We start from the raw sequence: 24,162 nt of genomic DNA, 5'->3' as shown, positions 1-24,162 counted from the left end.
GAATCATTGCAAGTTGTGGGATTTACACTTACATTTGTTGCGTTCTTGTCACAACAAACATTGTGTCCCTACGGTTTAGTTTCCGTTTTGTTGGCAGACCCTTTAGGCCACAAACTAGACAGGTATGAATTAAGAACAGTCTGTGCTTGCCAAACAGTCCTCCGTGGCTTCAAGGCTTCAACGTAACCTTGTCAACGTCCAATTGCACATGCGATTAGTTTGTGATTTGTGTGTTACCTGCTCCTCTTTAGTGTACAGCTGAAAACACTGAGCCAGAGTGCAGGCCTGCGGCTGGTGGTGTTGCTCCCTGTACAGATACACGCTCTCGGCGTCGGGTATGTACTCCTCCTCCGTGTGTCCGAATAGACTGCAGTTGAATAAAACGTTAAAAGTTGTAAAAACTCCTGGGACAGACACCTTGGTGTGCACACTAATAGTGTTTTTAACTACTTTATTAGGATGTAAGTATCTCATTGAATAACATAACCTGCTCAGTGGCCTTGTGGTTAGAGTGTCCGCCCTGAGACTGGAAGGTCGTGAGTTCAAACCCCGGCCGAGTCATACCAAAGAATATAAAAATGGGACCTAATACCTCCCTGCTTGGCACTCGACATCAAGGGTTGGAATTGGGGGTTAAATCACCAAATGATTCCCGAGCGCGGCCACCCGTGCTGCTCACTGCTCCCCTCACCCCCCAGTGGGTGAACATGGGGATGGGTCAAATGCAGAGGATAATTTCACCACATCTAGAGTGTTTGTGACTATCGTTGGGACTTTAACTTTATACCAAATGTGTACAATGTCATTGGTCATTGTCATATTATAGAATGCATCTGTTGTCCCCCACTTACTAGTCTTTGGTCTCTTTGTCCCACTCCACCACGATCTTCACGTGCGGCGGACCGCCCTGTCCACAGGACTTATATGCTCTGTAAAATACGCAGCGCAAAAACAAAAAAAATGTTAATAGGCGGTTACGACCGTGTCGAGAGAAAGAGTGTCTGAGTTGTGTGTTCGATGAGCTACTTGCGCAATTAAGTGTCGTTTCAAAACAAGCACTTAGCTGCATGAAATTGTTGATGTTTTATATCGTATACAACAAAGGAGAAAATAAACAGTCAAAAACATCTATAATGAGTTCCAATAAAATAGCTGTGGCTCACATGCTGCCTTTTACAACTATGAGATTTCATTAGATAGTACCTCACAACCTCGATAAATGCATGTGTTCAAAGTTCACTTTACATTTTTAGGAATGACAGCTAATGCTGAACTTTTGACTGATACATGTTTACACACCAGTGGTGTTCTGGCTTGCTTTATGTGGGTCAGAATGAGAGAAAAAAACAAAAATATGTCAAACTGGCATTTTAGCAGACGTGCTAGGGCCTGTCATCCAAGCTTGTCATCTTAGTACTGAGATTTAAAAGCACTGCAGGAAAGCGGTAAACAACCCCTCAACACATACGGCCTCAACTACGTGTCACACAAAATTTAATTAGGCAATGCTAAATAAATGAAACTCAAACTTTATAGTCAGTGTACATCTCGTATCATCTTGGAGTGAAAATAGGTCAACACAACCATTATTATAAGTCTTCCAAACGTTTTCCTTTTCAGTACGATACTGATATTGGAGCCTTGAATATTGTTTCTTTAGTGCAGTGGTGTCCACACTTTTTCTGCAGACGAGCTACTTTTCAATTGACCAAGTCGAAGAGATTTACCTCATTCATGTATATAATTTATATTTATCTATTTATGAAAGAGACGTTTTTGTTAAGTTAAAATTCTTTAATGATAATACAATAATGTTTAACACAAACAGATTACTTTCTTTCATGAAGACAAGAATATAAGTTGGTGTATTACCTAAGGGTGTAACGGTACACAAAAATGTTGGTTCGGTACGTACCTCGGTTTAGAGGTCACGGTTCGGTTCATTTTCGGTACAGTAAGAAAAAAACAAAATATACATTTTCTGGTTATTTATTTACCAAAATTTGTAAACAATGGCTTTATCCTTTTAACGTAACAATAACATACATATACACACAGGGTCGATTGTTAATACAGTCAACATATATAAAATAAAAACTAAATAAGATGAGGTTCAGAATTGCTTTCTTAACAAAACCTTTCAACATATAAAGTGCAACATTTCCACATATAAAGTGCAACATTAAACTGCTTCAAGTTGTTGCTCAGATTAAATAAAATGACAAAACTTTTCTTCTCCATACAAAAAGTGCAACATTAAACAGTTTCAAGTCAATTCAGCATCAGATTAACTTTTCTTTTCCCCCCAGCCTTTAACCCTGGTGACTTTCACTCAATTTTCATGTTTTTTGCCAGAAAATCAGTTTATCCACATTGTCTGCAGAAAGAGCAGACCTGCTTGCCGTTAAAATGTCTCCAGCTGTGGAAAATACCCTTTGGCTGGGCACGGAGGTAGCAGGTATGGCGAGGTAGTGCCTGGCTAACTTGGCAGTAAGAGGATGTATGGGCTCATTGTTCTTCCACCATAAAAGTGGGTCAAAATCTAGTTTTTAATGCAATAGGGTCTTAAATCTGCTGCTATAAGAACACCAACGGCATTTGTTATTTTTAGCCCTGCCTGACTCGCCGAGGAGAGGCTGCTTGAATGCGGTGGGAGATGTGTCTGTTCGTCTTTCTCTTCGTTGAAGCGATGTTATCCATTGTTGTATCGCACCGCGAAACCGAAATGTTCCCAAATGGGAAATCTTAACGAGGCAGGAGGGTCTTCCAGCTCTTGCTTTTGCATGTTGTAGTAGCCCGGTCGCTGCTAGCATGCCGTGTGTTGTGCCTCAGTGTGCATTGTTTACACAACGTGCGGTACGCTACTTAATATGTCCGTGTGGAAACTCGTTCGGTACACCTCCGAACCGAACCGAATCCCCCGTACCGAAACGGTTCGATACAAATACATGTACCGTTACACCCTTAGTATTACCTGATTCTGATGACTTGCATTGATTGGAATCAAACAGTAGTGCTGATAATGTTCGTATTTTCAAATGGAGGAGAAAAACAGTCCTCCTATTTGTCCAATACCACATGAAAGTGGTTGGTTTTTGTCATCTTATTTGTCCAGCTTCCATACTCCTTTTTATACACTTTACATAAAATGCATTGGCGGCAAACTCCGTAGCTTGCTAGCTTGTGCACGCTAGCTTTCTGGGACTCTTATTTTGTTAGCGCGGGCAGGATGAAGCAGCGTATTTATTGTGAAGACAAGAACCGTGTGGTCGGTGTTTAAGAGTTTAAGAGTTTTGACGGCAGGTACGGCGCGAGAGTCTGTTGAAATAAAAAGTGTCATTTGTTCTTAATAATGATCTTGCAGCAGCCAACCCTCGGGTGCCGTGAATGTCAATCAAGTGGCGAAAGTGACGTTTTGGTGAAGATTGATGATCACTCATTTTTAGGTCTATTTTTTTAATGCCTGGCTGGCGATCAACTGACACACCCTCCACGATCAACCGGTAGCTCGCGATCGACGTAATGAGCACCCCTGCTTTAGTGAAACGAAAAGAAATGTAAAACTGCATCTATATATAAATTAACGATGCATCAATAATCCATTTTTAATCGAATTGTAGCTCCTGAATTGTAATCGAATCGTGAGGTGCCCAAAGATTCCCACCTCTATGTGTGACATGTGCTAAAGTGGCAGACTAGTGAAAAGAGTCCCGCGAGAGTTTGGGTGTCTGTGTGTTCAGTGTAGGGCTGGGCGATATATCGAATATACTCGATATATCGCGGGTTTGTCTCTGTGCGATATACAAAATGACTATATCGTGATATTCGACCATACGTTCTCACGCAGTTGCTTTTAGTTGTGGGCATTACACTACATGCGTTTCCCACTCTTTCTTGTCTTTTCTTCTCACAGAGAGATAAAACAAGCGCACCTTCTTGCATACGTCACATACTGTCACGCCTCGCGGAGCAGAGAGGTAGCGGCATGGTAACATTAGCTGTTGTGCTAGCGGTGTGGTGCGAGTGGTAATACCAGAGAGAGAAGGTGCGAATCTGGTAACAAATGAAGGAAGAAGAAGTAATTCCCAAGAAAAACAGCACGGAGTCCATCGACTGGCAGTGGTTTGGCTTCAAGCGGGAATATGTTGAACAATTATGCGGCAAAAGCGTTGCTACAAAAGTAGCATTACTGGTAATTTGCAGCTTCATTTGAAAAGTCACCCACTAGAGAATGAAGAGTGCTTTAAACTCTGCATGTCAACATCTCCGTTCGGTGCCACACCAACAAAATGCACAAGCAACCATTTCCACATCAACACCGTATGAAAAAAATAGTCAACAACAGAGGGAGATAACGTCCGCAGTAACCTACCACATAGCGAAGGACATACACTATTTGATTTCCTATTATGCAGCTCATTTGTATTTGACAGTTATTGAAATATCTTGTGTGACATCATGCACGAAAGTGCACTTTATCTGTTTTTAACTATTGTAGTGGCATTCTGTACAAAAAGTGCACTTTAATTTAGTGTTGTTTTGATATGTCATCTTAGTGACATCATGCACAAAAGTGCACTAATAGCTTGTTTTAAAATGTCTCTGACAAGCTTGCACTTTCTGTTTTGGGAATGACGTGAATGTTTGTGCCACTGCTTAATAACTGTTTAATAAATACACTTTTGGTAAATTGACATACTTGTGATTTCCCTCTCTGCATGAAAGTTTAAAATGAGCATATATTAATGCAGTATGAAGAAGAATGTTTTAATGTCGACACATAGAATCATCATACTGCTGTGATTATATGCATCAAGTGTTCATTCAAGGCTAAGGCAAAATATCGAGATATATATTGTGTATTGTAACATGGCCTAAAAATATCGATATATTAATAAAAGGCCATATCGCCCAGCCCTAGTTCAGTGTTTAAACATGTGTGGAGTTTGTTACCGCTTGTTAAGAAAGAACTTGCTTGTTTGTATATATAATTCATTCATACATAATTCCCTTACAAGAAATGACAGGAATGTAGGAAACTTCACCTGCAGTCTCCAGTATCCAATATTTACTTCAGAGTCACACTGCTGAATTTGTTTTGCTAAAAAGTCACTGAATAGATTTCAACTCACTGTATCGTATCGTTCTGAAAGAATATCGTCTCAGCAACCACAAATGTTGAATCGAATTGTTAGGCCCCTATTTTATATCATTGTTTGCTGAATGTTTTTGGGAGATTCTGTAACGCCAAAGAGGAGAACTGACCTCTCCACAGTCGGATGACACAGCGGTCGCTCATCCTGGGGAAGGAGGTAGGTGATCCCCACCACGCCGACCACTCGAAGACTGAAAGGCCCCACCTACAGGCGGACATTTTTTCCGTTAATATTCTGCGCTTGACCTAAATTTACGACTAACCCTTGTCAATTCCTACCTGAATATAGACTCCAGGTCGGAGGAGGTGGCGCATTTTCTCCAAGATCTCTTTCTGGAGCGCGTCCCAGGTGGCCGTACGCTCCATGTAGAGAACGAAAGGCAAGCCAAATCTAAGACAACAATAACATATATTTTTATTGTTATGTGGTTGGTAACGCATTGTTATCATGTTTTCCACTTGCTTCGCCCCTTTCACTGACTTTGTTATACCCCCGTAAGGTTGGTCAAATTTATAAGAAGTTGGTCAATGTGACAACTTGTGCTGTAGATACTAGGTAGGTACCTTTTTGCTTGGTGTCCAGTACAGGCCCTATTGCACACCAGGAGGATCATCTTCTCAGGAGCCAGGTTTTTATTGGGCGATGCCAAAGGGGTCCCAGCCCCCTGCATAAAAGATGACGTCCGACTATTTTCCGTCCCGTATTTCAAGTTGTTGTGATTCAGGTTGGCCAGAAGACTTCCTACAAGAAGTAAAAAGAGTTACATATCTCCGTAAAAAATAAAACAAAAACACTACACCGATGAAGAACTTGCCTCTTTTGGTGCGTAGGCTTTCGAGTTTAAACATCTCCGGCGTCTCAAAGGCAAAGATGGAGTCGCTCTCTTGGATGATGTTGAGGTCGTCGTCGTCGTCGCAGAAGGAACGGTGGAAACCGTCGTAGTACATTTCGGTCAGAATGAACTAGAAGTAAGATATACACTTAAAGACTGTGCATGGGTTAAAACTGAATACATTTGCTGTATGTTTTGCTTCTCATATCAACAACCACAGAACTGCGTAATGTTCCCTTCTATACGTGACACGCATTGTCTGTTACAGCTAGGGATGGGTACCATTCACAATAGAACCGATACTGTATGGCCTGCACGATTAATCGGCATCGAATCAACAAGGTTTTAATTTGTGCGATAAATAACCACAATGGGCTGGAGGCTTTTTTTCTCCGCCGTCACCGCCATTGGAGTGACAGACATGTTCGCCAATCGGAATTGTTGAGCCTCGCATTTGTTGGTCTCTCGCTTCAAACGGGGAGAAAGACGTCTCTCTCTGTGCATCGCCCTTAGCGTTTGACAGCAGAATTAACAAAACGCAGTTAGCCCTCTCTTCAGACATTCACAATATTTGTCTTGGTGGGCAGAGAGCGGGGCGCCAGCTTTACACACACGGGAAGCAACGACACACGGTCTGGTCTCACTACTTGCGACTCGCCACTGAGAAGTGGCGCAAGGTAACAAAAATTAGGAGAAAAAAAATATGATCACAAAGCCAAATATCCCATTGTGGTAATATTTGGCTTTAAATAAAATGGACGAAAGAGCGAGAATGCCGTGATCACGTGATGGCAACAAACAAACCCTTTAAAATCGTTTTTAATCACATGTATTTTTATATTTTTTTTATATTGGTTTTATATGTATTTATTTTTTGTTTTTAATTCAGTCATTGGTGGAGCTAAGGATAATATTAGAATATTGTTTTTAATATTTTTGTGCAGCACTTTGGAAACATTTCTGTTGTTTAAATGTGCTATACAAATAAAGTGGATTGGATTGGATTGAAAAAGACAATGTCCGACCTCGTTTTTTCAACTGGGAAAAAATGCACTTTAAGATGTTCAATATTTATTTAGGTTACATTTTTGCTTACAGAAACAAGTCTTTATTATTTTTTGTTTATTTATTTAGTATGACAGTTGTTTACCTTCCAATTATAGTACATTGGAACACAATTCTACAGTAATGAGAAATAAAAGTTTATATCCTTTGAGATCAGGGGTGCTCACACTTTTTCTGCAGGCAAGCTACTTTTCAATTGATCAAGTCGTGGGGATCTACCTCATTCACATATATAATTTATATTTACTTATTTATGAAATATATGTTTTCGTTAACAAGTTAAAGGTGTTTAATGATAATGCAAGCATGTTTAACACATATAGTTAATATTGTTAATACATTAAAGGTGTTTAATGATAATACAAGTATGTTTAATACATATAGTTAATATTGTTAACAAGTTAAAGGTGTTTAAAGATAATGCAAGCATGTTTAACACATATAGTTAATATTGTTAACAAGTTAAAGGTGGTTAAAAATAATACAAGCATGTTTAACACAAATAGTTAATATTGTTAACAACTTAAAGGTGGTTAAAGATAAAACAAGCATGTTTAACACATATAGTTAATATTGTTAACAACTTAAAGGTGGTTAAAGATAATACAAGCATGTTTAACACATATAGTTAATATTGTTAACAAATTAAAGGTGGTTAAAGATAATACAAGCATGTTTAACACATATAGTTAATATTGTTAATAAGTTAAAGGTGGTTAAAGATAATACAAGCATGTTTAACACATATAGTTAATATTGTTAACAACTTAAAGGTGGTTAAAGATAATACAAGCATGTTTAACACATATAGTTAATATTGTTAACAAATTAAAGGTGGTTAAAGATAATACAAGCATGTTTAACACATATACTTAATATTGTTAATAAGTTAAAGGTGGTTAAAGATAATACAAGCATGTTTAACACATATAGATTCCTTTCTTTCATGAAGACAAGAATATAAGTTGGTGTATTACCTGATTGTGATGACTTGCATTGATTGGAATCAGACAGTGGTGATGAAAACGTCCGCATTTTCGAATGGAGGAGAAAAAAAGTCCTCCTTTCTGTCCAGTACCACATGAAAGTGGTTGGTTTTTGGCACCTTATTTGTCCAGCTTCCGTACTCCTTTGTATACACTTTACAAGAAATACATTGTCGGCAAACTCCATAGCTTGCTAGCTTGTGCACGCCAGCTTTCTGAGACTCTTATTTTGGTAGTGCAGGCAGGATGAAGCAGAGCTTTTATTGTGCAACTGTGCAGTCGGTCTTTGGAGTTTTGACGACAGGTACGGCGCCAGAGTCTGTTGAAATAAAGTGTTTCTCACCTTCCAGTCGGTAATTTTAATGAGCTGGCAGCAGCCAGCGTCATCTCAGAAGACCCTCGGGTGCCGTGAATGTCAATCAAGTGACGTCATAGTGAAGATTTATGATCGCTCATTTTTAGGACTATTTTTTTAATGCCTGGCTGGTGATCGACTGACACACCCTCCGAGATCGACCGGTAGATCGCGATCGACGTAATGAGCACCGCTGTTTTAGATGGTTACTTGCATTGTTATTATATATTATGATTACATTACATTATAAAGAGTGTATAATTTTATTGGCTATTTCTTCAGTTTAAGATCATAACGTAGACAAAAGCTATGAGTCTGTGACTCTGTGTGCATGAAGCCAAATAGGTTTTGAAGTAAATTATTGGCACCTTGAGAAAAGAATGTTAACGCTTTAAAAGTAAAATGTCCTCCTTCACTCGTTATTTCCGCAGTGGTGTGCATTTATATTTATAAGATATAAAAATCACAAAAACCAAATCGCACAATCCCACATCTGCGGTCCCTTCCAAGGTTTCTCGTTGTTCCCATTGGGTTGAGTGTTTTTCTTGCCCTGATGTAGGATCTGTGCCGAGGATGTCGTTGTGGCTTGTGCAGCCGTTTGAGACATTTGTGATTAAGGGTTATATAAGATTGATTTGAAGGTAAAATTGTTCATGCTAATCAATAGCATTTCAATAGCAAAGCCAATGTATATTAGCATCAAACATTTTTAGAAAAGTAGAGCCTTACTTAACATACATTGGAGCGTTTGAGTCAATTTATTTGTCGGGGTTGGAAATTGCAACATTACCAAGAGGTAGTTTGGCTGGGTCCGCTCTCAGTGCTGCTTGAGTGATCGCCTACTCAGTGGACTAGTGGTTAGAGTGTACGCCCTGAGAGCGGTAGGTTGTGAGTTCAAACCCCGGCCGAGTCATACAAAAGACTATAAAAATGGGACCAATTACCTCCCTGCTTGACACTCAGCATCAAGGGTTGGAATTGGGAGTTAAATTACCAAAAATGATTCCCGGGCGTGGCACCGCTGCTGCTTACTGCTCCTCTCACCTCCCAGGGGGTGATCAAGGGGATGGGTCAAGGGGCGGCATGGCGTAGTGGGTAGAGCAACCGTGCCAGAAACCTGAGGGTTGAAGGTTCGCTCCCCGCCTCTTACCATCCAAAAAATCGCTGCCGTTGTGTCCTTGGGCGGGACACTTCACCCTTTGCCCCCGGTGCCGCTCACACCGGTGAATTGAATGATAGGTGGTGGTCGGAGGGGCCGTCGGCGCAAATTGCAGCCACGCTTCCGTCAGTCTACCCCAGGGCAGCTGTGGCTATGAAAGTAGCTTACCACCACCAGGTGTGAATGATTGATGGGTTCTACATGTAAAGCGACTTTGGGTACTTAGAAAAGCGCTATATAAATCCCAGTTATTATTAAATGCAGAGGACAAATTTCACCACACCTCGTGTGTGTGTGACAATCATTAGTACTTTAACTTTACTTTAAGTGCCGAAGTGTGACGAGCTGGCTGAGTTGGCAACCGGGTGTGATGTCACACACAACCCAGGTACCAAAACATGGCACTGTTGGATTTTACGAGAATCGATGCCTGTTAGGTGCCAAAAAAGTACCGGATTTGGTACTCATCCTTTTAGTCACAGCTCAATGAATGTAAGCAAAGTAGTAGTAATAAAAATGCTTTTAAAAACCTGGTCCATAGCCATCTTGGTCGAGCGCGACACAGCATCCCGGAGGCGATACACGGCGCTGTTGAGGGGCACGGCGACCCCGATCCTCAAACAGTGCGAGTACTTCCCCTGGTAGACCACCGTAACGTACAATGGCCTGGCAAAGACATATACACACAATACCAATTTTAACCAAATCGTTCTGCTGTATGGGACAGGTTCTTACGCTTCCATTCTTCCACTTACCGCGTGTGCGGCAGTGGGATGGGTAGTGAGATGCAGAGGAAGGGGTCAAAGGTATTGCTCTGTTTCTGGCAATGTGGGCATGTGAGCGAGGACCTGTTGGTGTATAGAAATATGAGTCAATGCATAACGTGGATACATTGCGAGGACGTGTCGCACTCACCTGTACTGAGCCTGAAAGAGCTCTTGTACAAATGAACCGGCTGAGAGCGGAGGGGAGGGTCCTTCTGCATGTTGGTCATCCTCCTCAATAGGTGGCTGGACAACCACAAACAAGTTTGTTCATGAGGCAGAAGTCATAAATAATTCAGGCGGATGTAAAAGCCTCTTCGCGCATAATCACTCCAGAAAACCTCGCGGCCTCACCTTTAAGGAGAAACTGCCGATGGGGTTGACTGTGTCGAGGTCCTCGTGAACTCTGTCCAGCAGCCACAGCAGGAACTCTTGAGCGTCGTGCTGCGCGTTGCCTTTAAACTGCGTGGCGTTTTTTGACACCGCGTTCTGCAACAAGAGGTTACAATGGGCGGATTAACTTTCACAGGAGGGCACCTCGGCCATAAAAATGTGTTTGTGTGCGCATGAACGACACGGATTTAACTTGTTTAACAAGTGGCAACACAATTTAAAAGGTCTATTTTCATATGCATTTACATATTACAATATATACAGTACAGGCCAAAAGTTTGGACGCACCTTATTCAATGCATTTTCTTTATTTTCATGACTATTTACATTGTAGATTGCCACTGAAGGCATCAAAACTATGAATGAACACATGTGGAGTTATGTACTTAAAAAAAGGTGAAATAACTAGACCAACTCTTAATTACCGATTCCGATATCAACCGATACCGATATATACAGTCGTGGAATTAACACATTATTATGCCTAATTTTGTTGTGATACCCCGCTGGATGCATTAAACAATGTAACAAGGTTTTCCAAAATAAATCAACTCAAGTTATGGAAAAAAATGCCAACATGGCACTGCCATATTTATTATTGAAGTCAAAAAGTGCATTATTTTTTTTAACATGCCTCAAAACAGCAGCTTGGAATTTGGGACATGATCTCCCTGAGAAAGCATGAGGAGGTTAAGGTGGGCGGGGTTGGGGGTAGCGGGGGTGTATATTGTAGAATCCTGAAAGAGTTAGTGCTGCAAGGGGTTCTGGGTATTTGTTCTGTTGTGTTTATGTTGTGTTACGGTGCGGATGTTCTCCTGAATGTGTTTGTCATTCTTGTTTGGTGTGGGTTCACAGTGTGGCGCATATTTGTAACAGTGTTAAAGTTGTTTATACGGCCACCCTCAGTGTGACCTGTATGGCTGTTGATCAAGTTTGCCTTGCATTCACTTGTGTGTGTAAAAAGCCGTAGATATTATGTGACTGGGCCGGCACGCAAAGGCAGTGCCTTTAAGGTTTATTGGCGCTCTGTACTTCTCCCTACGTCTGTGTACCACTCCGTACAGCGGTGTTTTAAAAAGTCATACGTTTTACTTTTTGAAACCGATACCGATAATTTACGATATTACATTTTAAAGCATTTATCGGCCAATCATATCGGCAGTCCGATATTATCGGACATCCCTAGAAATAACTGAAAACATGTTTTATATTCTAATTTCTTCAAAATAGCCACCCCTTGCTCTGATTACTGCTTTGCACACTCTTGGCATTCTCTCGATGAGCTTCAAAAGGTAGTCACCTGAAATGATTTTCACTTCACAGGGGTCATAGTTTTGATGCCTTTGGTGACAATCTACAATGTAAATAGTCATGAAAATAAAGAAAAAACGCACTAAAATGAAAAGGTGTTTCCAAACTTTTGGCCTGTACTGTGCATTCAAGCATTTATTCTGGAATGTTGTGCTTCTGTTGGATTTCAACTGTTGCAGCCCTTTTGTTGGGATTTGGCACTACCGTAGTACCTCAATTTACCAGCTTAATTGGTTCTGTGATGGAGCTCCTAACTCAAAACAGCTGTATCTCAAGTCAATGCCACACATTGAACCGAATTTAAATCCATTTAACTGGTGCTTTGCCCCCCAAAATGCACAATTTTAACACATAACATGCCTTTTTAGAAATAACTTTTATAAACCTTATATGTAAACCACTACTATAGAACGTCCTTCAAATCACTACAGTAGTTTTATTAAAGTAATGAAATAATGGACTTCTATGGTATCTCCTTTGAGCTGCTTCTCTGTCAAACACCACTTCTCCACAGTTATCTGTTGAAATATCATTGTTTACTCCGGCCCCCCCACTGTGAGAATAAGCTGCATAGACTTACCTTAAATTCTCGGCTGTGCTGGGGGGTGTACTCAAACGTCCACAAAGCCCGGACAAGTCCAGACAACTGCTCGGTCACTTCCCCCTTGGCCGCGGGTCCCTTCTTTTGCAGATGGACGCCGTTTGTCTGTGGTTTGTCCTCGACCAGCCCCTCTTTCTTGTACTGCTCCAAAACGAGGAATTCCGCAAACAGCTCCGTGTTGCTGAGGCACTGCAGAATCGCGTTCATGAAGCAGGTGTTGCCGTGGTTCTTCAGCCCGGCCACGCCGGGGACTCTCTCGCCGGAGAGGAAAACCCCCAGGTCGCCGTCATCCACGGGCGCGCCCTTAGCTCCGGACTTAAACGCGGTGAAGCCTCCGTCGTCGTCCTTGTCCTCCTCGGTCTGGACTTCGGATCCAAAGTGGGACAGGGCGGTCAGTGTCCTCAGGACTCTGCTCATGAAACTTCCCACGGAGCGGACGGAACCTCGTCTGAACAGCTTCTTGCCGAAGCTCGTCTTCTTGTCCTTGGCCATGGCGGCTTTGCAGGACATGATCGCACACCAGCACCCGGGCCGCCCGTTTTCTATTCGGGCTCCAGTACTCTGGAATGCCCTGCCGGTAACAGGTAGAGATGCTACTAATTAAGTCCCATCTTAAAACTCATTTGTATACTCTAGCCTTTAAATAGACCCCAACCTTTTAGACCAGTTGATCTGCCGTCTCCTGCGTGGAAAGGGTGGTAGGGGGCACAGATTAGGTGACCACAGATGAAGATCTAGCTGTTCAAAGTCAGGACCCGGGGTGGACCACTCATCTGTGCATCAGTTGATGACTTGTCTCCACTCAAGATGACCCCCTGCTGGTCCCCACTACGGACTGGACTCTCCCACTATTAACTAGATCCACTCCACGTCCATTGCACCGGTGGCCCAGGGCGGAGGTCCCCACATCTGCGGTCCCCTCCAAGGTTTCTCATTGCATCCCATTGGGTTGAGTTTTTTCCTTGCCCTGATGTGGGATCTGAGCCGATGTCGTTGTGGCTTGTGCAGCCCTTTGAGACACTCGTGATTTAGGGCTATATAAGTCAACTTTGATTGATTGATTGAAAAAGAAACCTCAGCGGCGGCGCGACACGCACCTCTCCATCGCCCAAACGGAATAACTTCCTCCGGAGTTACCGTCCTTACTCCGCGGTCCACTGCCGCATAGCGACGCACCAACTTCGGCTCCCCTTTCGGCCAGGGAGCGCTGGTGTTAGCATATGTGGCTAACGCTAGCTCGAACAGGGTGTCGAATAATGACGTTCAGCCGTGAGGTCCCGGTCCAACGGGGAGCGACAGACCTCCATGGTGCCCCGGAGGTGACATTCCGTGGAGAAGGCGCGTCGAGTACTCCTTCACCGGTTATTTGTCGACATATTCGGAGGCACTTTGGAGCTACCTCACCGAGCAGCGGGCTCCCTTCTGTTTCTTCTTCGCGTTGTTGTTTGTTTTGGCAGACGTGTCTGGTCATGAGTTGACACGCGGAAGACTGCCCCCTGTCGGCCGGGTGGAGAAACAACATTAATTTCTTTTTTTTTTCCCATTTATTTATTTATTTCAGGCAATGACATAAAAAAGTACAAAGTTGACAACACATAATTTAAATTAATATAGTGCAAAAGGTAATGTATAGTATGTAATGCATGATTGTCCAGTTTTGCCTGAAAGGGAGTGGGAAGAAGATAATGTATTTAATCCAAACCCCCAGTTCTCCATTCAGTGATTATTCACAATAGTTTCACTCTTACTTTGTTCAAGGATTATAATACATATGTTGTGTCCTAGTGGCATTACCACAGGTAACAATAATTATTACACTGTAACAATGATTTGTATCAACAATGTAGAAATAATGAATATACCAACAATGGTAATAGCCAACATAGCAATAATGGTAAGGAAACATTGAGCACATGTTAACACTTTGAGACAGAGTACAGCAGCAGGTCAAATTAAAGACCCTCATCTCTATATTTGAACCAGACCCCATGTTTGTATAATAGTTTAAATCCATTAATAGTTTGGCATTGCTTGTGTTGTAAGCCCAGTTTGTTCCATAGTTTTACTCCGCATACAGACACACAAAAACGTTTACGAGTGGTTTGAGCTCTCGGCAATAAGAAATATCCAAAGCCTCTCAAGTTATGAGCCTGCACTCGTCTTATAAAAAAACGTTGTTGATTAGAAGGCAATAATTTGTTAAATCCTTTATATAAGATTATTAATGTATTATATTTAACAAGGTCATCAAATTTGAGCAACTTTGATTGCATAAACAGGTTATGAGTATGTTCTAAATAACCAACGTTGTGAATGATCCGCACTGCTCTTTTCTGTAATATGATCAGAGGATGAATTGTGTTGTGGTAAGTATTCCCCCATACTTCAACACAGTATGTAAGGTATAACCAGTGCCGGCCCAAGCCTCCATGGGGCCCTAAGCAAAATTTGATTTTGGGGCCCTCTATTTCTGCCAATAATATATAAATAATATATAAACTCATTGCGGCTCTGGCAGTGTTGTTTACATTATCCTATTGTCAGCCTGGCATGTCTTTACAAATGACATGTCATTTATAAAGATATGGGGGTGGCCCAGTTAAGAACATAAATAATACCAATGAATGAACGAATGATGTCCAGAGTGCCACATATGGTTCCTAATCTTAAAATGTAGAAAACATTCAGCTACAAGAGTGGCCTGGGGTTGAACAGTCCAAGTGATAAAGCTTTGTATTTACAGTAAAAGTGTCATCTTGTCTCATCAGTCTTGTACATATTAGTCTTTAATTACTAGTTTATATTTTTAGTTAATTGTTCATATTTAATGTTTACTTTGTACAAAGAGAGCGCAGTCTACTGAAGTTAAATTCCATGTGTGTTAAACATAACTGGACAATAAAGCTGATTCTGATTCACTTTATTATTTTTGGTAACAAAAACCTGAAACAGCAATGTGCAAAAATGTTGACCTTAAATTGTGTTTTTGTACAATAATATATCTTTGATCATTTAGAAATCATCAGTCAGACTCGTACATGCAAAAAATAAAAAATAATAATTTTTTGTTAATTGCTTTTGGGGGCCCCCTGGTGGCCGCGGGGCCCTAAGCAAGCGCTTAGTACGCTTATGCCTTGGGCCGGCTCTGGGTATAACAGTACCAAGGTGCAGTATAGAGTATGGAGTGCATTTTCATTGAGGTATAGTTTTGCTTTGTTTATAATCGAGAGGCTTTAAATTCAAAGTTGGACACACAATGTAGCAAGAAACAGGTCAATAATGAATAAAGCAAAACATGTTCTAGACCAAAAAGCACTTCATATTCTTCTATTGCTCGCTAGTGTTACCATAGCTGAGTTATTGTGTAGAAATACGGGGAAATAACTTCAAAAGTACACTTCATTCATTAACGGTGTTACAAAAAAGATCAGTTAGAATAATACATCATTTTGGATATAGAGAACATACAAACCCTTTATTTATTGAATCAAAAATACTGAAATTCCACGACATAGTGAATTTGCACGCAGCTAAAATTATACACAAAGCAAACTATAATCTGCTACCCAAGAATGTACAACAATTCTCAACAAAAAGAGGACAAATATAACTGTAGAGGTTGCCCTCTAGTGGGTACAACACTGTTTTATTTTCATAAATGTGAAAAGGCTTTTACCTTTGTTCGTGTCTCTCTCTCTCTCTCTCTCTCTCTCTCTCTCTCTCTCTCTCTCTCTCTCTCTCTCTCTCTCTCTCTCTCTCTCTCTCTCTGGCTCCCACTCCAACTCCAACTCCAACTCTGTGTCTCATTCCGGCTGCTGCTAATAAAGGCGACAGGTGATTAGATAACAAGGCCCACCTGGGCCATCTACTCACCTGTCGCTGTCTTCGAGGCCGGTCCTGGCACGCCTCGTTCTGCAGCAGGCCCGCAGGCCACGCCCCCTTCCACAATTACCTTAGAGAAAAATTTAATTTAAAACATTTGTACGCGCGTACAAGACCTTCAGTATATCAGTATGTGGAATTAAATTATGGAATGGATTAAGCAAAGAAATCAAACAATGTACTAATATGATCCACTTCAAGAAACTCTTCAAACTTAAAGTGTTTACAAAGTACAAAGAAGGAGAACCAAGATAAACATTCTGAATTTATCTCATCCATCCATTCATTTTCTAGATAATCTTACTCATCTCACCATATGAAATATAACTTACTTCACCAATTATTATTTATTTATTTATATTGTTATTACTTATGGAGTATAATGTGAATACATTGAGAACAGGAAGTGAACAAAAGTTTTAGCAACTGCTATGTGAAGGAAAAGGGGTAGGATTAAATAAGATCTGCTTCTTCCTACTCCTTTTCGAACATGTTGAATGGAGGAACTGTAAATTGTGATGCATCATGTTGCATGCATGCATGTGTGATGTATCATGTTGTATGCATGCATGTGCGATGCATCATGTTGTATGCATGCATGTGTGATGCATCATGTTGTATGCATGCATGTGTGACGTATCATGTTGTATGCATGCATGTGTGATGCATCATGTTGTATGCATGCATGTGTGATGCATCATGTTGTATGCACGCATGTGTGATGCATCATGTTGTATGCATGCATGTGTGATGTATCATGTTGTATGCATGCATGTGTGACATATCATGTTGTATGCATGCATGTGTGATGCATCATGTTGTATGCATGCATGTTCCAAATGAACTCAAACTCAAACAACGCTGTGCTTTACAGGTCTAAAATATGTGTATGACATATGTATGGACATTTTTATGTTTTGTTCATCCTTTTAAAAACTATTGTTATGCATATTCCTTATTTTGTTTCTATTTACAGTGTTTTGTTGTTGTTTATGTGTAGTTGTAGTAATTAAACTTTCACCATTTTATTGATTGGTTTTTTCACTGTGTTTTATATATATATATATATATATATATATATAGAACAGTGGTGTCAAACATACGGCCCGGGGGCCAGATCAGGCCCGCGAACAGGTTTTATCCGGCCCGCGTTTTCTAAGTTTAAAAATGTACCTGACATTTTTGAATGAAAGAAACAGCTGTTCTGAGTGTGTCCAATTATTTGTATCTTTGTAGATGATGCTACACATGTACAAAATAAACCGCATAATGTTAGTACATCAGTCAAGGAAAATGATCAAACTACATAAATAACATACTGTAATTTGATTTTGACATAATTGTTTTATCTTGATAGATTGAAAATGAACAGCAATGAGTTAACTGATGAACATTATTACATCATTTATTCAGAAAATATAAATAACGACAAATAAAGATAGAATACTATTAACTGCAACATGTAAGTGTAAAAAAAAACACACAACAACATTATGATTTCTACAATTTCAGAATGTGCTTGTTTTATTTTTAAACAAAGAAAACAATCTGAAGTTGTCTTCATTTTTAAGTTATCGTGCCGTGATTTTAAAAGTAAGGCCCACTTGGGAGTAGATTTTTCTCCATGTGGCCCCTGATCTGAAATGAGTTTGACACCCCTGTATTAAACAGTGGGCTTTCTAACAATTGGGAAGATTTGTGTCATGTTTCTCCTCAAACAAAAAACATACTAAAACAAACAAAAACATGTTTCTCCCCCATCTTTTTCCATTTTCAATCCTTTTTTAAAAAAATGCTCCAGGAAGCCACTAGGGTGGCAACAAAGAGCCGCCGGGTTGCTGACCTTCAGGCAAAAAGTTAGGCCACCCCTGGTGTACACTGCATACAGTCAGTTCTCTGCTGTGCCTGAGGGTGGCGCAAAAGGATAACTCAGGTAAATACTGCACACGTTTGCATAGGTCTGTAGTTGTGATGCTTTTTTGCTCAACAAAGTTGCATTAAAAAAAAAATCCCATGTCTCCACATGCACAATTCAACATGTCTGAAAAGTAGTAAGAATCTTATTTATCGGTTCTCAATAAGAAAGTTATATATTATTGCTGTCTGTTAACTTTCAAGCATGGGGAAAAAATGCCAACTAAATACATACAGTAGGAGCAGGAATAAGGAATAGATAAACAGATAGTCGAACTTCGGATTCAGGAGGAACAGTGTGGTTTTCGTCCTGGTCGTGGAACTGTGGACCAGCTCTATACTCTCGGCAGAGTCCTTGAGGGTGCATGGGAGTTTGCCCAACCAGTCTACATGTGTTTTGTGGACTTGGAGAAGGCATTTGACCGTGTCCCTCGGGAGGTCCTGTGGGGAGTGCTCAGAGAGTATGGGGTATCGGACTGTCTGATTGTGGTGGTCCGCTCCCTGAACGATCAGTGTCAGAGCTTGGTCCGCATTGCCGGCAGTAAGTCGGACACGTTTCCAGTGAGGGTTGGACTGCCCTTTGTCACCGATTCTGTTCATAACTTTTATGGACAGAATTTCTAGGCGCAGTCAAGGCGTTGAGGGGATCCGGTTTGGTGGCTGCAGGATTAGGTCTCTGCTTTTTGCAGATGATGTGGTCCTGATGACTTCATCTGGCCAGGATCTTCAGCTCTCACTGGATCGGTTCGCAGCCGAGTGTGAAGCGACTGGGATGAATCAGCACCTCCGAGTCCGAGTCCATGGTTCTCGCCCGGAAAAGGGTGGAGTGCCATCTCCGGGTTGGGGAGAAGACCCTGCCCCAAGTGGAGGAGTTCAAGTACCTCGGAGTCTTGTTTACGAGTGAGGGAAGAGTGGATCGTGAAATCGACAGGCGGATCGGTGCGGCATCTTCAGTAATGCGGACTCTGTATCGATCCGTTGTGGTGAAGAAGGAGCTGAGCCGGAAGGCAAAGCTCTCAATTTACCGGTCGATCTACGTTCCCATCCTCACCTATGGTCATGAGCTTTGGGTTATGACCGAAAGGACAAGATCACGGGTACAAGCGGCCGAAATGAGTTTCCTCCGCCGGGTGGCGGGGCTCTCCCTTAGAGATAGGGTGAGAAGCTCTGCCATCCGGGGGGAGCTCAAAGTAAAGCCACTGCTCCTCCACATCGAGAGGAGCCAGATGAGGTGGTTCGGGCATCTGGTCAGGATGCCACCCGAACGCCTCCCTCAGGTTTAGGGCATGTCCAACTGGTAGAAGGCCACGGGGAAGACCCAGGACACGTTGGGAAGACTATGTCTCCCGGCTGGCCTGGGAACGCCTCGGGATCCCCCGGGAAGAGCTGGACGAAGTGGCTGGGGAGAGGAAAGTCTGGGCTTCCCTGCTTAGGCTGCTGCCCCCGCGACCCGACCTTGGATAAGCGGAAGAAGATGGATGGATGGATGGATGGATGGATGGATAAACAGAGTATAAGGGATTATACAGGATGAATGATATCAGACTGTGGTTCATTTCTATACAGTATCATGTTGGCGGATTGCTTGACTTGAGTTTAGGATAGAGACAATGTGAAATAATGAAACCGTGATTAAAAAAAAAAAGCCAAACAATGGGATAGTGCCATCATCCGGAAAGGTCACGGTGTTATTTGGAGACGACTTGGCCCCTATTACAGCCTCGAAATGGCTGCAATCAATCAACACTACCATGACTAAATTAGCCGAAGCAATTAGAATAACTCATCATCAAACAAACAACAACAACAACAACAACAACAACAACAACAAAAAGCATTGCACATGAGAACAGGTCGTATAAATAACCTCGTCACTTGTTATTCCAGCAGGCAGCGGGAGCCAGCTGGGGAACTTCTCTAATGACGTGTCCATGGAAACAAGGCAACGGAAAAAGGAGGGCGGGGGGGAAAAAAACGCCTTCAATTTCATGTTATTTTTCCCGTATTATGTAAAACTGTCAAACGAGAAATCAATTCCACTCAAATGGGTGGCCTGTGGTGGCTCCAGACCAGTGGGGGCCACCTGTCAGTCACCCGCAAGGAGGCCCTTGATGTGGGCAATCAGTGACCCTCTCGAGGATCCGCTTTTAATTAAGTGAAGGTGATGCTGGATTAATTTACAATCGCTTTAATGTGCACTGATCTCTCTTCTAGTCTGTCCTTCGAGGGGATTCAGATGTTATTGATTTGGATTTTTATATGCAGTGAGTCTGGGTTAGTTTTTGCCTCACTGAAAGCACGAGTGAAGAACGCACTGCTGACCTGATAAGTTGAAAGATAAAGAGATGATGCAGTATTATCTGCTCCCACACGCTACCTGGTGGTTGTTTGAGCACACTGCAGCGAGGCCTGGATAGTCCCACTCCTTAATGCTTCAGTCCCATGCAGGATTCTCACAGGAATGAGGTAAAAATGCAACCTTGTCAAGTGTATTCATTTTTTTTTTGTTTTCTTTTGTCAAAGATCCGTCACTCTCTGCAGATGAGTATTTGAAGATAGAAGCGCTCTTGACGAGCTCCTGCAGCTCCTCACAGCCACTAGGGGGCATATTTGCACCACATGAGAGGATTGCTATGACATGTAAAGAGGTAAAAGCCTTATTTTGTTCTTTTTTCCCCCGAGTTCTCAGCCAATGTCTAGTTATGTATCTATGTTGAAATATCTTGAGTATTATCAGTAAACACTCATGTTACTCATTCTTCTCTTAGAGAAGCTATATATATATATATATATATATATATTCACACATATATACACACACATATATGTATGTATATATATATATATATATGTATGTGTATATATATGTGTATATATGTATGTATGTATGTATGTATGTATGTATGTACATACATACATACATACATATATATAGATATGTATATGTATGAATGTATATACATATGTATATGTATGTATATATATATGTATCTATATTTGTATATACATACATATGTATGTGTATACATACATACATACATACATACATACATACATACATACATACATAAATATATAGATATGTATATGTATGAATGTATATACATATATATATATATGTATGTATGTATGTATATACATATGTATTTGTATGTATGTATATACATATGCATATGGATGTATGTATATACATATGTATATGTAGGTATGTATGTATATACATATGTATATGTATGTATGTATATACATATGTATATGTATGTATGTATATACATATGTATATGTATATATATATATATATATATATATATATATATATATATATATATATATATATATATATATATATATATATATATATATATATATATATATATATATATATATATATATATATATATATATATATATATACATATATATATACATATGTCACCAATTCTGTTCATAACTTTTATGGACAGAATTTCTAGGCGCAGTCAAGGCGTTGAGGGGATCCGGTTTGGTGGCTGCAGGATTAGGTCTCTGCTTTTTGCAGATGATGTGGTCCTGATGGCTTCATCTGGCCAGGATCTTCAGCTCTCGCTGGATCGGTTCGCAGCCGAGTGTGAAGCGACTGGGATGAGAATCAGCACCTCGAAGTCCGAGTCCATGGTTCTCGCCCGGAAAAGGGTGGAGTGCCATCTCCGGGTTGGGGAGGAGACCCTGCCCCAAGTGGAGGAGTTCAAGTACCTCGGAGTCTTGTTCACGAGTGAGGGAAGAGTGGATTGTGAGATCGACAGGCGGATCGGTGCGGCATCTTCAGTAATGCGGACGCTGTATCGATCCGTTGTGGTGAAGAAGGAGCTGAGCCGGAAGGCAAAGCTCTCAATTTACCGGTCGATCTACGTTCCCATCCTCACCTATGGTCATGAGCTTTGGGTTATGACCGAAAGGACAAGATCACGGGTACAAGCGGCCGAAATGAGTTTCCTCCGCCGGGTGGCGGGGCTCTCCCTTAGAGATAGGGTGAGAAGCTCTGTCATCTGGGGGGAGCTCAAAGTAAAGCCGCTGCTCCTCCACATCGAGAGGAGCCAGATGAGGTGGTTCGGGCATCTGGTCAGGATGCCACCCGATCGCCTCCCTCGGGAGGTGTTTAGGGCACGTCCGACCGGTAGGAGGCCACGGGGAAGACCCAGGACACGTTGGGAAGACTATGTCTCCCGGCTGGCCTGGGAACGCCTCGGGATCCCCCGGGAGGAGCTGGACGAAGTGGCTGGGGAGAGGGAAGTCTGTGCTTCCCTGCTTAGGCTGCTGCCCCCGCGACCCGACCTCGGATAAGCGGAAGAAGATGGATGGATGGATATATGTATGTATATACATATGTATATGTATGTATGTATGTATATACATATGTATATATGTATATATGTATATATATATATATATATATATATATATATATATATACATATATACATATGTATATGTAGGTATGTATGTACATACATATGTATATGTATGTATGTATATACATATGTATATGTACAGTATGTATGTATATACATATGTATATATATGTATGTATGTATATACATATGTATATGTATGTACATACATGTGTATGTATGTATATGTATGTATATATATATAATGTATGCATATACTGTACATATATATAATGTATGCATATATACAGTATATATACATATATATATACATATGTATATGTAGGTATGTATGTATATACATATGTATATGTATGTATGTATATACATATGTATATGTATGTATATATATAATGTATGCACATACTGTACATATATATAATGTATGCATATATATATATATGTAGGTATGTATGTATGTATATACATATGCATATGTATGTATGTATATACATATGTATATGTACGTATATATATAATGTATGCATATAATACATTAATATAATGTATGCATATATATATATATAATGTATTCATATATATGTATATATATATGCATGTGTATATATATATATATATATATATATACATATGTATATGTAGGTATGTATGTATATACATATGTATATGTATGTATGTATATACATATGTATATGTATGTATGTATGTATATGTATGTATATATATAATTTATGCATATACTGTATATATATATAATGTACGCATATATATATATATATATATATATATATCCTGCGATGAGGTGGCGACTTGTCCAGGGTGTACCCCGCCTTCCGCCCGATTGTAGCTGAGATAGGCTCCAGCGCCCCCCGCGACCCCAAAGGGAATAAGCGGTAGAAAATGGATGGATGGATATATATATATATATATATATATATATATATATATATATATATATATATATATATATATATATATATATATATATATATTACTGCGGTACGTGAACCACTAGCGGTACGTGGGCTTCATTTAGTGGTATGCCAAAAAATCACTTCATACATGTAACGTCTCTAATGTACTGAAATTGGTGCTATTTACAGACCACACAAACATGTTTTGCTCAGTAAAAATGTATAGGCGCTTCTGTTGTGTTACTGAAGAATTGTGTAAATTAAAGAGATGGCTTAATAGAAACAAATTACATTCAAACAAAACCAAATTCATGTTATTTGGGAACTGTAAAATTAACACTCATGCAACAATGCAGATAGATGTTGGTGACATTGCAAGGGTACATGAAAATACATTTATATGTGTAATTATGGACCAAAAAATAAGATGGAAACCTCACAT

At 40.6% G+C, this 24,162-nt stretch overlaps 1 protein-coding gene across 1 annotated transcript in view; it reads right to left on the bottom strand.

Moving 5' to 3' along the window:
• The window catches only part of usp31 (ubiquitin specific peptidase 31), a 30,495-nt gene extending 16,470 nt beyond the window's left edge, over positions 1–14,025 (bottom strand). The window contains exons 1-11 of the mRNA XM_061981996.2: positions 12,602–14,025; positions 10,672–10,806; positions 10,469–10,563; positions 10,309–10,401; positions 10,084–10,219; positions 5,967–6,118; positions 5,720–5,893; positions 5,435–5,546; positions 5,266–5,360; positions 852–929; positions 238–367 (exon numbers count right to left, since the gene is read on the bottom strand). Of these exons, the coding sequence (XP_061837980.2) occupies positions 238–367; positions 852–929; positions 5,266–5,360; positions 5,435–5,546; positions 5,720–5,893; positions 5,967–6,118; positions 10,084–10,219; positions 10,309–10,401; positions 10,469–10,563; positions 10,672–10,806; positions 12,602–13,132 (1,731 nt within the window). The 5' untranslated portion in view covers positions 13,133–14,025. The remainder of the gene's footprint in view (positions 1–237; positions 368–851; positions 930–5,265; positions 5,361–5,434; positions 5,547–5,719; positions 5,894–5,966; positions 6,119–10,083; positions 10,220–10,308; positions 10,402–10,468; positions 10,564–10,671; positions 10,807–12,601) is intronic.
• Between the last annotated feature and the right edge of the window lie 10,137 nt (positions 14,026–24,162).

Source organism: Nerophis lumbriciformis, linkage group LG24 (assembly GCF_033978685.3).
Source record: "Nerophis lumbriciformis linkage group LG24, RoL_Nlum_v2.1, whole genome shotgun sequence".
Classification (NCBI taxonomy): Eukaryota; Metazoa; Chordata; class Actinopteri; order Syngnathiformes; family Syngnathidae; genus Nerophis; species Nerophis lumbriciformis.
This window is presented reverse-complemented; position numbering and strand designations above follow the sequence as displayed.